We start from the raw sequence: 17,953 nt of genomic DNA, 5'->3' as shown, positions 1-17,953 counted from the left end.
GCGTAGTAGTATCATTCCCATCCCACACACAGGACAGCTGGCTATGCATAGTACGCTTTTTTCTGAGAACATGTGCAAAATTTTTAAGTTTTATGGATCTCAAAACTTTAAACATCAGTGATTAAAAGGAGTACTGCAGTAATCTTGCTACTCACTCTGTGTGTGACTGGAGACTCAGGTTCTTTATCTGTCAGTTAGGGTTTATAGTAATTTACTAGGGCTGCCATAACAAAGTACCACAGCCTGTGTGGCTTAAACTACAGGAATTTATTTTCTCACAGTTCTGGAGGCTAGAATTCCAAGATCAGGATATCAGCAGGGTTGGTTTTTTCTGAGCCCTTTCTCTCTTCGGTTTATCAGTGGCTGTCTTCATGTTTACATGGTATTCTCCCTCTGTGTGCATCTGTATCTTAATCTTTTTATAAGGACACTAGTCATATTGGACTAGGGCCTTATCCCAGTATCCTCACCTCTTTAAAGATGCTGTCTCCATACAGTCACATTTGGAGAGACTGGGGGCCAGGCCTTCAACATAGGAGTTGGAGGCAGGGCAGAATTCAGGCCATAACAGGGTCCTTGCCTATTTTGTATTATTATTACTGGTTCCTTGGTTCTAAAAGTTTATAGAGAGTGCATGGTAACATTTGATGTTTATTTCCTAGAAATGGGAAGTACAACTTCAGGGAACTGTTCGCTTTGAGAGAGTTCCTTGCCTAAGAAGACCCAAAGGCTGTCTAAGACAGATGCTAGAAAATGTATTTGTATCATGGATTTCTTTTTTTTTTTTAAGATTTTTAAAAATTTGAGATAGGGAATGAGTGGGGGGAGGGGCAGAAGGAGAAGCAGACTCCCTGCAGAGCAGGGAGCCTGGCGCAGGGCTTGATCCCAGGACCCCAGGGTCATGACCTGAGCCAGAGGCAAATGCTTAACCGACTGAGCCACCCAGGCACCTCGTATCCTGGATTTCTTGATCCAGCCCCAACAAGTAGAGGAGTGCATGATGAAAAAAGTCCCTTTGCCTACTGGTCCCTAAATGAGAGTCCAGCATTCCTTTGGTTGCTGATTCCAGATGTGCTTCTGCGGTTGTTCCGTCTTCCAATCTAACCTCCCCTGCCTTGCTTCTCCAGTGAAGTCATAAGCAAATATTTGTGATAGTTTCTTGTCACCGTGGTGACTAAAGAAGCACAGCCTGGTTCTCCTTCCAGCTTTGCTGTCAGCTCTGCTCGAAGGGGAGGGGACAGCCCTCTAGGAGAGCCCAGACTCAGAGTCATGAAAAATCATGTGTCAGGTAATGGGGGACAGCAATCCATAGTGCTGCCTTTAGGAATTTGTCCTGTGCCTCTTAGTGTCCAGGCACAGGAGTAATCAGGAACTCCAAAGGAGGCCACTGCAGTCCCCTAGAATTTTTTTTAATAAAAATTCACTTAGGGACGCCTGGGTGGCTCAGTCAGTTAGGCGTCTGCCTTTGGCTCAGGTCATGATCCCAGGGTCCTGGGATGGAGCCCCGCATCGGGCTCCTTGCTCAGCAGGGAGCCTGCTTCTCCCTCTGCCTGCTGCTCCCCCTGCTTGTGCTCTGTCTCTCTCTCTCTCTCTCTCTGACAAATAAAATCTTTTTTTAAAAAAAAATAATAAATTCACTTGGGCTTCACCAAATGGATGTGGAGACATGCACATTCTAAGACCCACTACTGCAATTGGTTCACCAAGCTACTTTCCAGAATGACCGAGGCACCTTCTCTGAAGTTTCATTTCCTCAGTTTCTCTAGCTCCGGAATTCAGCTCTTTTTTCAACTTCCATTTTCATTTCTCTTTCACTCAGATTCTCTTAGTAGACTCTACTCTGCCCCCCTCCCATTTATGTATGGGTGTTTCACCCCCAACCTGATTTCCTGGTTGAAGAACCAGCCCAAATCTTATCTTGGGAGATTTTTTTTTTAATTTATTTTTCTTGATGTAGTGTTCCATGATTCATTGTTTGCATATAATACTCAGTGTTCCCTTCAATACGTGCCCTCTTTAATACCCATCACCAGGCTAACGCATCCCCCCACCTCCCTCCCCTCTAGAACCCTCAGTTTGTTTCTCAGAGTCTACAGTCTCTCATGGTTTGTCTCCCCCTCCAATTTCCCCCCTTCATTTTTCCCTACCTACTATCTTTTTTTTTTCTAACATATAATGTATTATTTGTTTCAGAGGTACAGGTGTTTGACAGAGAGATCGAGCACAAGTAGGCAGAGCAGCAGGCAGAGGGAGAGGGAGAAGCAGGCTCCCCGCTGAGCAGAGAGCCGGATGTGAGACTGGATGCCAGGACCCTGGGATCATGACCTGAGCCGAAGGCAGCTGCTTAACTGACTGAGCCACCCAGGTGCCCCGGGAGATTTCTTTTTAAACTCTCATTACAGGGGCGCCTGGGATCCAGCCCCACATCCAGCTCTCTGCTCAGCGGGGAGCCTGCTTCTCCCTCTCCCTCTGCCACTACCCCCTTCTTGTGCACGCGCTCTCTCTCTCTCTGTCAAATAAATAAATAAAAATCTTTAAAAAAAATAATAAACTCTCACTACAATCACCCCAACCACTTCAGAAGAGGGCAGTCATACTTGTTCTTTCTGCGTGCGTGTAAAACTTATTTTTCACCCCTTTAGCAATACCTTTAGTAACTGTTTCCAATTAGAAATGTAGGAGAATGGTGGGGAGGCACCTGGGTGGCTCAGTTGGTTAAGTTTCTGACTTTGATCTCAGCCAGGTTTGATCTCAGGGTCATGAGTGCAAGCCCCACATTGGGCTCCTCCCTGTGCATGGAGCCTACTTTTATTTATTTATTTTTAAGATTTTATTTATTTTTTCATGAGAGACAGAGAGAGAGAGAGAGGCAGAGGGAGAAGCAGGCTCCCAAGGAGCGGGGAGCCCGATGCAGGACTCGATCCCAGGACTCTGGGATCATGACCTCAGCCAAAGGCAGATGCTTAACCATCTGAGCCACCCAGGTGCCCTGGAGCCTACTTTTAAAAAAGAGAGAAAGAGGGGCGCCTGGGTGGCTCAGTCGTTAAGTGTCTGCCTTCAGCTCAGGTCATGGTCCCAGGGTCCTGGGATCGAGCCCCACATCAGGCTCCCTGTTCGGCGGGAAGCCTGCTTCTTCCACTCCCCCTGTTTGTGTTCCCTCTCTCTGTCAAATAAATAAATACAATCTTTAAAAAAAAAGAGAGAGAAGAAAGAAAAATTTAGAGAATGGGAAATGCCTCTAGAGGGAGACTAAGTAAGGCTTCCTCTACTTGTGGGTTAACATAGGTATGCTCGTGCTCGCTTGCTTTCAAATAAAATCTTTTAAATAAAGAGTGGGACGCTTAACCCACTGAACCACCCAGGTGCCCCAATCAGCGTCACTCCTATCAGTTTTTTAAATACTGAGATTGTTTTTAAAATGTAAATATGGGGTGGAAGGTATGATAAAGTCCCTCTGGCCACAGGAAGAGACAGGAATGAGGTGCAGAAGGAAGAAGTTTGTTATGCTCACAGGTCAGAGAGGGAGCCACTGCATGCATGTAGGATCACAGCAGAAAGCACCAGGTGGTCAGGAGGCAGAGGGGGCAGGGGCAAGCTGATTTAGGCCAGAGCCTTTATTGAGATTTCTGAGGTAAAGTGAAGGCAGGACATAGTAAACAGTTTAGGACTGGTTAGTTTTTGGTTGTTTTTTGTTTTGTTTTAAGATTTTATTTATTTGACAGAGTAAGAGAGCACAAGGGGGGGGAGCAGCAGGCAGAGGGAGAGGGAGAAGCAGACTCCCCAGTGAGCAGGGAGCCCAACATGGGGCTCCATCCCAGGACCCTGGGATCATAACCTGAGCCAAAGGCAGGCACTTAACCAACTGAGCCACCCAGGTGCCCGCCTCTGTATTATTCTAAGCATTTTATGGTCTTCGCTTGTATTTAGGTTGCTGATCCATTTTGAGTTAATTTTTGTATATGGTATGAGCTAGGTGTCCAACACGGTTCCTTTGTATCTGGAAATCTAGTTGTCCCTGCACTATTTTTTGAAGAGACTATTCATACTCCATTGAATGGACTTGATACCCTTATTAAAATTATTTGGCTGACCATAGATGTGTGAATTTTTTTCTACACTCTGAAATTTATTCCGTTGATCTGTAAACACCCTTATGCCAGTACCACGCTATTCTGATTATTGTAGCTTTGTAGTAAGTTATAAAATCAGGAAGTGTTGAGTCCTCCAACTTTATTATCTAAGAGTATGTTGTTAGTTTCCACATATTTGTGAATTTCTGGCTTCATTCCATATGGTCAAAGAAGATACTTTGTCTGATTTCAGTCTTTTAGAATTCATTGAGACTCTTTGTGGTCTACATGTCTATCTTGGAGAATGTTCCATGTATACCTGAGAAAGTATATTCTGTTGAGTGGAGTGTTCTATAGATCTTTTTAGGTCTAGCTGATTCATAATGTTGTTGAAGTTCTCTGTTTCCTTATTAATCTTCTATTAAGTGTTCATTTTTTTTAAAAGATTGATTTATTTGAAAGAGAGCACACACGAGCCAGGGAGGGGCAGAGGAAGAGGGAGAGAGAGAATCTGAAGCAGATGCTGTGCTGAGCTTGATTTCCTGACCTGAGCCAAAACCAAGAGTCAGCCGCTTAGCCAACTGAGCTGCCCAGGCACCCTGGTGCATTTATGTTTTATAATGGCCATATCTTCTTGATGAATTGACCTTTCTTTCAGTATATAATGTCCTTCTTTATCTCTTGTAACAGTTTTTGACTTGAAGTTTTTGTCTGATAGTATAGCTAGCCCAGCTCTCTTTTGGTTACCAAATGGATGAGATACCTTTTTCCATCCATTTACTTTAAACTTGTCTGTGTCTTTGGATATGCAGTAAGTCTTTGCAGACAGTGTATAGTGGTTGGAGAGCTTAGTCCATTTACATATAATATATTACTGATAAGGAAGGACTTCTGGCATTTTACTCATTGTTTCCTTTGTCTTACACATTTTTTGTCCCTCTCTTCCTCCATTACTGCCTTTTGAGTTCAGTTGATTTTTGGTAGTGAATTGTTTTGATTCCCTTCTCATTTCCTTTTGTGTATATTTTTAATTTCTATTTTGTGTATGTATTTTTAGATATTGTGGTTACCATAGGGATTACATTTAACATTCTAAATTCATAGCAATCTAGGTTGAACTGGTACCAACTTAACTTAAAAAAGTCTTTTACTATACAGTTCCAGTTCCCTTTATGTTGTTGCCGTCACAAATTACATCTTTACACGTTGTATGCCTGGTAACAGATTTATAATTATTTTATATGTTTGTCCTTTAAATCATCTAGGAAGTAAAATGTGGAGTTAGAAACCAAAAATATAATAATACTGATTTTTATATTTACCCATGTAGTTACCTTTACTGCCTTGAAGTTACTGTGGAGTGTCCTTTAATTTCCTTTCATTTTCAGTTTGAAGGTCTCCGTTTAGTATTTCTTGTTTAGCAGGTCTAGTGGTAACAGACTTCCTCAGCTTTTGTTTATCAGAAATGTCTTAAGTTCTCCCTTTTTTATGTGAGTTTTTTAAAAATTCTATTTATTTATTTGTCAGAGAGAGAGCAAAAGAGAGCACAAGCAGGGGGAGCGGCAGGCAGAGGGAGAAGCAGGCTTCCCGCTGAGCAAGGAGCCTGATGCGGGGGCTCGATCCCAGAACTGGGATCATGACCTGAGCTGAAGGCAGATGCCCAACCAACTGAGCCACCCAGGCGCCCCTTCTCCCTTGTTTTTGAAGCACAATTCTGTCAGATATAGAATTCTTTTGACAGTTTTTTTTTCTTTTGGATCTTTAAATTTGTCATCCCAGTGCCTTCCTGGCCTTCATGGTTTCTAATGAGAAATTGGCTTGTTATGTGATGAGTTGCTTCTCCCTCACTGTTTTCAAGATTCTCTTTGTGTCTTTGGCTCTTAGCAGTTTGATTGTGTGTCTAGATATGGAGTTTATCCTCCTTGGGATTCAGTGAACATCTCTATGTGTAGATGCATGACTTACATTGAATTTGGGAGGTTTTCTGCCATTCTTTCTGTCCCTTTTTCTATTTCTTTGACTCCCATAATGCTTGTTGGAATCTGATGGGTCTTCTAGGCTCTGTTACTTTTCATTCTTCGTCCTTTCTGCTCCTCAGATTTCATAATTTCAGTGTTCCTGTCTTCAAGTTTGCTGCTTCTATCATCTGCTCACATCTGCCATTGAACCCCTCTAGTGGATTTTTCATTTCAGTTATTGTACTTTTCAATTCCAGAACTTTTTTTTTAAGCTTATCTACTTACTTAAGTAATCTCTACCTCCAACGTGGGGCTCAAATTCACAGCCCCAAGATCAAGAGTCGCATGCTCCTCCCAACTGAGCCAGCCAGGCACCCCTCAACTCCAGAACTTCTGTTTTTCTTCTTCTGTTTGGTCCTTTTTCAGTTTGTTGATACTCATTTTGTTCATGCATTGTTTTCCTGATTTCCTTTAGTTTGTTTATTTATATTTAGCTCTTTGAGTGTATTTAAAACCATTGTTTGAAAGTCTTTGCCTAGTATGTCAAGTATCTGGGTTTTTTTCAGGGATAGTTTCTATTTTTATTTGGCAGAGAGAGACACAGCGAGAGAGGGAACACAAGCAGGGGGAGTGGGAGAGGGAGAAGCAGGCTTCCCGTGGAGCAGGGAGCCGGATATGGGGCTCAATTCCAGGACCCTGGGAGGATGACCTGAGCCAAAGGCAGACACTTAATGACTGAGCCACCCAGGCGCCCCTCAGGGATAGTTTCTGTCAATTTATTTTGTCCTTTCAAATGGGCCATACTTCCCCTTTTTCTTCATATGCCTGGTAATTTTTTTTTTAATTAAAAACTGGATATTTGAATATTATAATATTGTAACTGGAAATCAGTTTTTCTTTTTTTTTTAAGATTTTATTTATTAATTTGAGACACAGAGTTAGAGAGAGAGCATGAGCAGGGGGGAGAGGCAGAGGGAGAGGGAGAAGCAGGCTCCCCGCTGAACCAGGAGCCCAATGCGGCCTCGATCCCAGGACCCCGGGATCACGACCTGAGTTGAAGGCAGAGGTTCAACCATCTGAGCCACCCAGGCACCCTGGAAATCAGTTTTTCTATTTGTCATGTGTTCTTGGCCCATTTGTGTTTTTTTTCTTTTATAATTCCATTTTATCTCCATTATTGGTTTAAAGAAATGTTTTGAATGGGAAAAAGTTATTTTATATGTACCTATATGTTTACCATTTCTAGTATCCTTCCTTTTGTGAGGATCTGAGTTACCATCAGATACCGTTTTCCTTCTACTTAAAGTAATGTAGTTTGTTGTTTTTAGCACTGTAGTTTTTCTTCAGTGCATGTCTGCTAGAGACAAAGTCTCAGCTTTTGTTTGAAGAAGTCCATTTCTATTTCACTTTCATTTTTGAAAGTGTTTTCATTGAGTATAGAATTCTAGTTTGACAGGTTTCCTTCAGTAAATTAAGGATGGTACTTCATTATCTTCTGACTTTATCACTGGTTTTCAGGAATTTTGTATGATGTGCCTTAGTGTGACTTTCTTTGTTTTTTAAAGATTTATTTATTTATATGAGAGAGATAGTGTGCATGTGTGTGCAAGGGGCGGGGGGTGGGCAGAGGGAGAGGGGGAGAGAATCTAAGCCGATCTATGTTGAAAACGGAGCCCCATACAGGACTCAATCTCACGAGGCTGAGATCACCACCTGAGCTGAAGCCAAGAGTCGGTCGCTGAACTGACTGCGCCACCCAGCTGCCCCTGATTTTCTTTGTTTTTATCATAATTAAGGTTTATCATGGTTTCTTGGGTATAGGGATCAAATTTGGAAATTTTTCAGTATTTGTTTCTTCATAAGTTTTTTTCTGTCTCCCTTCCTCCTCCACCCCACTTTTCCTCCTGTGAATCCAGCTACAGGTATATTAGGCCATTTGATAACATTTGCACTGCAGCATCATTTTGGGGTCTATTGATTTTCTTCTGACTGTAGGTCATATTTTCCTGCTTTTTGGCATATCTGTAAATTTTTAATTGGATTTTTGATGTAATTTTTTGTTTTTGTTTTTTTAAAGGATGTAGAGCTTTATAGGCAGTTGTTACATTCTGCTCAGTTGGTCAGTTTAAGTCTTGTTTTTAAACTTTGTTAGTAGTCTTTTGTGTAGGGATAGTTTAATCTCACTATTAAAGCATAGCCCTTTTGGGGTCTTCACTGAGTGCCCTGAGTGATCAGTGAGGAATCTCCATTCTGATTCATCAAGTGCCTTCCTGCCCTTAGTCTTCAGCATGGATTTACGGGAACCCCAAATAGATTTCCTGAGTTTTTTCTGTGTATCTCACTCTTCTCTGGAACTCTGCCTCACAATTTCCAGCTGTCTCAATCTCTAAACCGTCCAGTCTCTTTCCCCAATTAATAAGATTCCTGTGCTATTTGGTAACCCTTTCCCTGCTTAGTGGTCTAGAACATGTTTCCTGGCAGAAAGTCAGAGATAAGTAGGGCTCACACTCTTGGGGATCACAGGTTTTCACTGCCTCATGTCCGATATCTGAAACAGTTTACAGCAGGAAGGTAAATCAATCCCTGTTATTCCACCATGACTGGAATGGAAGTGATAGATAGCTATGTTAATGTCTAACAAAGTAGACACAAAGCATTGTTAAGGAATAATTAGGCTGTTTACAATTTAAAAAAAATTCCTAAATACACCAGGAAGGACAGGACTGTTCTAAATGTATGTACCTCTAATAAAATTGTCTTAGAATGTATAAAGCAGGGGCGCCTGGGTGGCTCAGTCGTTGGGCGTCTGCCTTCGGCTCAGGTCATGATCCCGGGGTCCTGGGATCGAGCCCCCACATCGGGCTCCCTGCTCCGCGGGAAGCCTGCTTCTCCCTCTGCCACTCCCCCTGCTTATGTTCCCTCTCTTGCTGTCTCTCTCTTATTTATTTTTTCAAAGACTTTATTTATTTGACAGAGAAAGACACAGCAAGAGAGGGAACATAAGCAGGGGGAGTGGCAGAGGGAGAGGAGCAGGGAGCCCGATGTGGGGGCTCGATCCCAGGACCCCGGGATCATGACCTGAGCCGAAGGCAGACGCCCAACGACTGAGCCACCCAGGCGCCCCCATGACTTTGAAATCTTGAAGTTAGGTCTTTTTCCAGGTTGGTGATATGTGGTACACTACTCTCACTGCTGGCCAGCTCCAATGAGCCATGTGATCACAAAGGTAAACAACTGATACACTTACAACCATTCTGTGCCCATATGGCCATTCCTTTTTTTTTTTTCCACTTTCCATACAGTATTCAATAAGTTACATGAGGTAGTGAATATGTTACTATAAAATATCTTTGTGTTAGATGATTTTGCCCAACTGTAGGCTAATATGAGTGTTCTGAACACGTTTAAGGCAGGCTAGGCTAAGTTATGATATTCCGTAGGTTAGGTGTATTAAATGCATTTTTGACTTACAGTATCATCAGCTTAACAGTGGGTTTATGAGGACATAGCCCAATCATGTAAGTCAAGGAAGACCTGTAAATTTAAAAGAATCTCTGAGGGGCGCCTGGGTGGCTCAGTTGATCAAGCGACTGCCTTCGGCTCAGGTCATGATCCTGGAGTCCCAGGATCAAGTCCTGCATCAGGCTCCGTGCTCAGCGGGGAATCAGCTTCTCCCTGTGACCTTCCCCCCTCTCCTGCTCTCTCTCATTCTCTCTCTCAAATAAATAAATAAAATCTTTTAAAAAATAAAATAAAAATCTCTGAGTCTCTAACTACAGTGTAATTATATTAGAAGTAAATAACAGAAGATGTAACTCCCCAAATATTACTAATTTAAAAGAACACTCATGATCCAAATAAAACTGATGGAAATTAGGTATTCAGAAGTGAATTACAATTAAAATATTAATTTGAAGGAAATTTAAAAGCCTTAGGAAGATAATAACCAAAATAAAAAGTCTGAACATGAATGACTTAGGTACATGAGTTAGAAAAAAGTAGACAGGAAGGGCTCCTGGGATAGAACCCCCCATTGGGCTTCCTTCTTGGCAGGGAGTCAGCTTCTCTCTCTCCCGCTGACCCTACCTAGTGCTCATTCTCTCTCTCTCTCTCTCAAATAAAGTCTTTTTTAAAAAAATATGTGAAATTACCCATGAAATCCTGTGATAAGCCGCACTTGGTCAAGATGAATTAGTTTTTTTATACAGCGCTGGTTGTGTTTTAATATTATTTAGAATTTTTGTATCCTTGTTCACAAATGACCTAAGAAAAGTATAGGACCTTCTCATATTATTATTGTTCGGTGTTGTTATCAAAAGAAATGCTCCTCAGGGCACAGTTAAGCGTCAGCTCTTGGTTTCTGCTCAGATCATGATCTCATAGGTCTTGGGATTGAGCCCCAAGTCTGGCTTGGCACTCAGCGGGGAATCTGCCCCTCCCCCCACTCACTCTCTCAAATAAATAAACCTTAAAAAAAAATACCCCTTATTTTCCTGTTTTCTAAATGTATAAGAGTAAATAATTTATTGAAAATTTGGCAGAACTCTGTAAAACCACTTAGGCCTGGCATTTTCTTTCTCTCTTTCTTTCTTTTTTTTAAGATTTTATTCATCATTTGTGAGAGAGAGAAAGAGTGAGCACAAGCTCGGGGAGCGGCATGCAGAGGGAGAAGCAAGCTCCCCACTGGACAAGGACCCTGACACAGAACTTGATCCCAGGACCCTGGGATCATGACCTGAGCCGAAGGCATACGTTTAACAGACTGAGCCACCCAGGCCCCCCGGCCTGGCATTTTCTTTGTGAACTAGTCTTTACCGTTGATTCAACGTATTTCATGATTATAAGGCTAGTGAAACATCCTATTTGAGTCAATTGTAGTAACTTACATTATTCTAGGAATTTGTCTTTTCAAAAGGTGTTAGCATAAAGTTGTTAATATTCTTTTTAACTTCCTAGTTACTGTAGTTCTTTTTTTATTTGTAGTATTATTTGTGTCCTCTTTTGTTCTTTTATTTATGTATTTATTTTTCTTTTTTTTTAAAGATTTTATTTATTTATTTCAGAGAGAGAGAGAATGAGAGACAGAGAGCACGAGAGGGAAGAAGGTCAGAGGGAAAAGCAGACTCCCTGCTAAGCAGGAAGCCCGATGTGGGACTCGATCCCGGGACTCCAGGATCATGACCTGAGTCGAAAGCAGTCGCTTAACCAACTGAGCCACCCAGGCGCCCCTGTGTATTTATTTTTAAGATTTTATTTATTTATTTATTTGACAGAGAGACAGCGAGAGAGCGAACACAAGCAGGGGGAGTGGGAGAGGGAGAAGCAGGCTTTCCGCGGAGCAGGGAGCCTGATGCGGGGCTCTATCCCAGGACCCTGGCGGCATGACCTGAGCTGAAGGCAGATGCTTAACGACTGAGCCATCCAGGCACCCCTCTCTTTTATTCTTTTAAAATCTTACCAGATTTGACTTCTTTTAGTCTTTTGAAAGATCCAAGTTTTGCCTTTTTTAATCCTCTCTACTGTATGATTTTTCTCCGTTCTACTTTAAAAAAAAAAAGATTTTATATGAGAGCGTGCGAGAGCGCATGTATGGGGAGGAGAGGGAGAAGTAGACTCCTTGCTGAGCAGGGAGCCTACCCATGGGGAGCCCCTCATGGATAATTTTATATTAGAAAATCTATGGTTTAATTCATTCATTATGCCTTTTAAAGAGAAAAACCACATATCATCTCAGTAGATGCAGAAAAAGGATTGGATAATAATCAACACTTAGTCATGATTAAAAACGTGTAGAAAACTAGGAATACGAGGGTCTTTTTTAAACTGATCAAGGATGTATGCCAGGGCGCCTGGGTGTCTCAGTTGAGTGCTTTCAGCTCGTGATCCCAGAGTCCTGGGATTAAGCCCCACATCAGGCTCCCTCTTCCTCTGCCGCTCCCCCTGCTTATGTTCTCTCTCTCTCAAATAAATAAAATCTTTTTTTAATTTAAATTCAATTAGTCAACATACAGTACATCATTAGTCTCAGATGTAGAGTTCAGTAATTCATCAGTTGCACATAACACCGAGTGCTCATCACATCACATGCCTTCCTTAATGCCCATCACCCTAAAATTTTTTTAAAAAGATTTGTGTTAGAGAGAGAGAGGGCGTGTGTGTGTGTGTGTGTGTGTGTGTGTGTGTGTGAGAGGGGGGGGGGAAGGGGCAGAGGGAGAGGTAGAGAAAGAATCTCAAGCAGAGCCCAACAGGGGGCTTGATCCCATGACCCTGAGATTATGACCTGAGCCAAAACCAAGAGTCAGACGCTTAATGGACTGAGCCACCGAAGCGCCCCACAAATAAATTTTTTTTTTTTCCAAGAAAATACAATGTTGGGGCAAGAAAGAAATTGATCAAGAGTTTCTAAAACTAGACTTGGGAGGGGAACCTGGGTGGCTCAGTTGATTAAGCATCTGCCTTTGGCTCAGGTCATGATCCTGGGGTCCTGGGATCAAGCCTCATGTCAGGCTCTTTGCTCAGCTGGGAGCATGCTTCTCCCTCTCCCTCTGTCTACTGCTCTGCCTACTTGTGCATTCTCTCTCTGTATGTGTCAAATAAATAAAATCTTTTAAAATTTTTCAAAAATTAAAAAACTAAAACTAGACTTGGTCAGAAAGGGAGATTTGCTTGATGACAGTAGTGGCATAATGAGAAAGGAAAGTGTTCAGTAAACCATGCCAAGACAATTATTTATCCACATGGAAAAAAATGAAATTGAATCCCTATCTCATATACAGTTAAGTTTCAGGTAGATGAAACACTTGCATGTAAAAGGCAAGCTTTAAAACCTCTAGAAGACATAAGAAGCTATCTTTCTGATTTGGGGAGCATGAAAGGATTTATTAAACAAGACACATAGAAAAAGCTGAGTATAAAAGAAAATTTTAACTACATTATATATATAATAATATATATCTGTATATATATATTTACTATATATATAATATATAAAGAACTTGTTAAAGAACTCCGTAAAGTAAAAATTGAAAAAACTGAAAAGCTTCAAAGTGCTAGAAGATATTTGTAACACAAATAACCCACAAGTGATTAACAACTAGAATATCTAAAGAGCTACAGATTGATAAGAAAAGGGCAAATAATTCAATAGAAAATGTTCAACATACACAAATAGATTTTTCAGAGAAGGGTAAACATGGCTAATAAATATAAAATCTAACCTCAGTAATCTGGGATGTGCAAACCATTATCAGTGAAATACCTCATACACCGTAGGGATCGGCAAAAGTGAAAATTCCAAGTAATAAGATCAATGGGAACCTGTTGTGTATTGCTAAGATAGTGTAAATTGGTATCACAGTGGAAGGCAACATGGTGCTAGTTGGTCAAATTTAACATTTACCTGCCTACAACCCAGCAATTCATTCCTTAGAATTCTCAAAGTGTGATCTGCAGAGTATTTCAGAGGGCCTGGGAAGTGAAGACTAAGATGTTATTTGCCAACTCAAAATGGATCAAAGACTTAATTGGTAAAAACGGAAACTATAAAACTCCTTGAAGACAACATTGGAAAAAAGACCTTGGTCTTGGCGATGATTTTTTTTGGATACGACACCAAAAACATAAGCAACAAAAGCAAAAATAAACAAGTGGGACTACATCAAACTAAGAAAGCTTGAACTAAACTTAGAAGCTGCTATACAGCAAAAGAAACAGTCAACAAAATGAAAACGCAACCTATAGAATGGGAGAAAATATTTGCCAACCATGTATCTGATAAGGGATTAGTATCCAAAATATATAAGGAGCTCATACAACTCAACAACAGACCCCAAATATTCCAGTTAAAAATGGGCAAAGGACCTGAATAGACATTTTCCCCAGAGCCAGACATAGGAGTGGCCAAGGTATGAAAAAAGTGCTTAACATCACCAGTCATCAAGGAAATGCAAATCAAAATCACAGTGAGGTACCACCTCACACCTGTTGGAATGGCTATTATCAAAAACACAAGAGGTAAGGTATGCCTGGCTGGCTCAGTTGGAAGAATGTGCAACTCCTGATCTTGGGGTAATGAGTTCAAGCCTCACCTTGGATGTAGAGGTTACTTAACTGAATAAATAAAAACTTTAAAAACCCCAAGAGATAACAAGTGTTGGCAAGAATTTGGAGAAAAGGGACGGTTTGTACTCAGCTGGTGAGAATGTAAGTAGGTAGGGGTTCCTGGCTGGCTCAGTCAGTAGAGTATGCAACTCTTGATCTCAGGGTGGTGAGTTCAAGCCCTAAACTGGGTATAGAGTTTACTTTAAATTTTTTTTTAAAATAATGTTAAGTAAAGCTACTATGGAAGAGAATATGGAGCTACCTCAAAATTTTAAAAATATAACCTATCAGTACCACTTCTGTGAAATGAAATCACTATGTCAAAGAGATATATGTACCCTCGTGTCATTGTAGCAATATTTACAAGAGCCAAAACATGAAAACAACCTAAGTGCCCCATCAACAGATGAATGGATAGGGAAAACATGATGTATATATAAACAATGGACTATTATTCAGCTATAAAAGGAATTCTATTTTTTGTTTTTTGGTGTTTTTTTTTAAAGATTTTATTTATTTATTTGACAGAGAGAGAGACACAGCGAGAGAGGGGACACAAGCAGGGTGAGTGGGAGAGGGAGAAGCAGGCTTCCCGCCGAGCAGGGAGCCCGACACGGGGCTCGATCCCAGGACCCCGGGATCATGACCTGAGCCGAAGGCAGACGCTTAACGACTGAGCCACCCAGGCGCCCCAGGAATTCTGCTATTTGTGACAGTATGGATGAATCTTGCGGTCATTATGCTAAGTGAAATAAGAAGTAAAAAAGAGAAAGACAAATATAAATCCATGTATGTGTAGAATCTGAAAAGACCAAACTCAAAGAAACTGTAGATGGGTGGTTGCCAATCTGGGGTGGGGGAAATGAATGAAGGTGGTCAACAAGTACAAACTTCAGTTGTAAAGTGAGTAAGTTCTGGGGATCTGATGTATACCATAGTGACTGTAGTTAACAGCACTGTAGTATATCCTTTAAAGTTGCTAAGAGAATAGATCTTAAATGTTTTCACCACACACACACACACACACACACACACACACACACACACACAAAACAGTAACTGAGGTGATGGATGTGTCAGCTAACCTTATGTGGTAATCATCTTGCAGTATGATGCATAGATCATCACTTTGTGTACTGTAAACTTAAATGATGTTATTAGTTATATCTCAATATAGCTGGGAAAAAATTTAAAAATGTTACTTGCCAATTTTTACCATTTTGATGTTTGTATTGCAGAAGTAGTTCAAAAGCAATGATGGGTGAAATTTCTGGTGCCTTAGCACAAATCAAGACAGTGGCACCAAACTATACTAGTAGTCCATGTATTTGCCACTAACTCCCTCACTGTTGGAAAAAAAATTTTGCTAGTTTCACTTAAGAATGTCCTTGATGAAACAGTACAAACCCAACCTTTGAAAATGTGTCAGGAGGAAAATCACCTGTGGGTAATTGAGTTACTAGCTAAATTAGACATTTTTTAAATTGACACCATTTTTGGGACGCCTGGGTGGCTCAGTCGTTAAGTGTCTGCCTTCGGCTCAGGTCATGATCCCAGGGTCCTGGGATCGAGCCCCACGTCGGGCTCCCTGCTCAGCGGGAAGCCTGCTTCTCCCTCCCACTCCCCCTGCTTGTGTTCCCTCTCTCACTCTCCATCAAATAAATAATCTTTTTAAAAATAAATAAATAAATAAATTGACACCATTTTTTAAGAAGAAAAGAGACAGGGGCGCCTGGGTGGCTCAGTTGTTAGGCGTCTGCCTTCAGCTCAGGTCTTGATCCCAGGGTCCTGGGATTGAGCCCCACGTCGGGCTCCCTGCTCAGTGGGAAGCCTGCTTCTCCCTGTCCCGCTCCCCCTGCTTATGTTCCCTCTCTCACTGTCTCTCTCTCTCTCTGTCAAATAAATAAATAAAAAAATCTTTAAAAAAAAGAGAGACAAACCAAAAAATAGACTGAACTATAGGGAACAAACTGATGGTGCAGGTGGGCAGGGGAATGGATAAAAGAAGTGATAGGGATTAAGAGCACACTTATCTTGATGAGCACCGAGTAATGTATACAATTGTTGAATCACAGTATTGTACACCTGAAACTAATATAACATTGTATGTTAACTATAATTGAATTATTTTTAAAAAGTTGACACTATTTTTTACTTGAAAGAATGACAAACTGGTTATTCAGACTTAGATACTGGGCAGATGTTTTCTCAAAATGAATGAAATTCAGGATAGCAGTTTCCTTTTGGCTGGAGTTGGAGTGGGGCTGGAGGAGCCTGGGACAGGGTAAGTGCCAACAAGATTCAGACCTATTGATAACGTTCTAGTTTTTAGATTTGGTGGTGGGTTTACAGATGCTCATTGTATTTTTTGCTTGGTAACAACATTATGTTTCATCTTTTTGTATGTATCAAATATTACAGAATAAAGTTTAAATTTTAATGTGAAAAATAGATGGTGGGCATATGGGTTATTAAAGATAACATGGTATTCCACTGAATTAGTTATGCTGTAATGTATTTCACCTAGCTCAGTTAAATATATTAGAGTTTATCGGGCAAGTCAAGTTTGCTCTCGTCATAGAGGTGATCATAACTTCTGAGCATTTACCATATGGCCTAGCATTGTTAAAAGTAGTACTTCACAGGTATTAACCTATTTAATCCTTACAACTCTATGAAGTAGGAAGTCATGTCCCTGTTTTAAAGATGAGATGTCAGGTGCTAAGTTATTGAGATTATCAGGTCTCCTTGAGGAGCTTCGGTCCCCTGAGTAGGGGAGATTGGGAGGCTGGGTAGGGACAGAAGCCCAGTGAAAAAGAAATGCTATCCTCTTAAAAGCTTTTGTATTTGTTATCTTCGCTTTTTCTAGAGACCATGGCGAGCCCCGGGAAAGACAATTATCGAATGAAGAGCTATAAGAACAATGCCCTAAACCCTGAGGAAATGAGACGAAGAAGAGAGGAGGAGGGCATTCAGCTCCGGAAGCAGAAACGGGAGCAACAAGTAGGTTAACCTGAGTGTGCTCAAACATAGTGTTCAGGAAGACAGTCCAGCCACAATGGTTGGTCTCCACCTTTCATTCTCACTTTCCCCTTGGGAAAATAGCTTAGCTCTGTGGGCCACTCATCTAGTTTCCTTTATTGTAAAGATGTTGGAAGCTTTGAAAAAAGAACCAATCCCTTACTCCTTTTCCATAATTTAGAACAACTTATGGGGTGCCTGGGTGGCTTAGTTGGTTAAGCATGTGACTCTTGATTTCGGCTCAGGTCATGACCTCAGGGTTGGGAGATCAAGGCCGCCGCCCCCCCGCCCCCCCCCCCCCCCCGCCAAAATCGGGCTCTGCATGGGCATGAAACCTGCCTGCTTAAGATTCTCTCTCTCCCTCTGCCCCTCCCTCCCCAACTTGCACTCACACATGCTCTCTCTCAATTAAAAAAAAAACAATTTAGACATCATTTTTGTCTATTTTCACATATATGAAATATATATATCATTTTTCATATATTGTCTTCGATATAATATTCTGGTTCTAGCCCCTTGTTGTCTTCTCTCTTCTTCACCCCCATAGTCAGTGTTAGGCCTGGCTCCTTAAGAGGTTCATCAGCCATTCTGGCTGCCTTACTTCTCTGTCTTAAGTCCATTCTTTGTAAGTCTCCCTAGGACTGAGACTTTGTTAATGCCTCATCATCTGTATTCTGGCATAAACCACCACGACTGGTGCCTTGCCCAGGTCTAGATGCAGTCAACCTGCTTTTGCCCACCCTCTTGCTTTACTCTTCTTTCTTTCCTTCAAAGCCTTTTATACCCATCAACTTTTATACAAAG

At 41.3% G+C, this 17,953-nt stretch overlaps 1 protein-coding gene across 3 annotated transcripts in view; it reads left to right on the top strand.

Annotated features, from left to right (window-relative positions):
• The window catches only part of KPNA6 (karyopherin subunit alpha 6), a 56,758-nt gene that overhangs the window by 22,581 nt on the left and 16,224 nt on the right, over window positions 1–17,953 (top strand). For 2 of the 3 annotated variants that reach the window (XM_028113606.2, XM_028113604.2), the window contains exon 2: window positions 16,998–17,131. In XM_028113606.2, coding sequence (XP_027969407.1) covers window positions 16,998–17,131 — 134 coding nt within the window. Of the gene's footprint in view, window positions 1–16,315; window positions 16,413–16,997; window positions 17,132–17,953 lie in introns of those variants that run through there. The other variant, XM_028113605.2, reaches the window with a different exon arrangement.

This window comes from Eumetopias jubatus, unplaced genomic scaffold (genome assembly GCF_037043125.1).
Source record: "Eumetopias jubatus isolate StellerSeaLion01/CBP00866 unplaced genomic scaffold, mEumJub1_p1.0 scaffold_4, whole genome shotgun sequence".
NCBI classification, from domain to species: Eukaryota; Metazoa; Chordata; class Mammalia; order Carnivora; family Otariidae; genus Eumetopias; species Eumetopias jubatus.
Note: the sequence above shows the minus strand (reverse complement) of the source record. Positions and strands in the feature narration are given on the sequence as shown.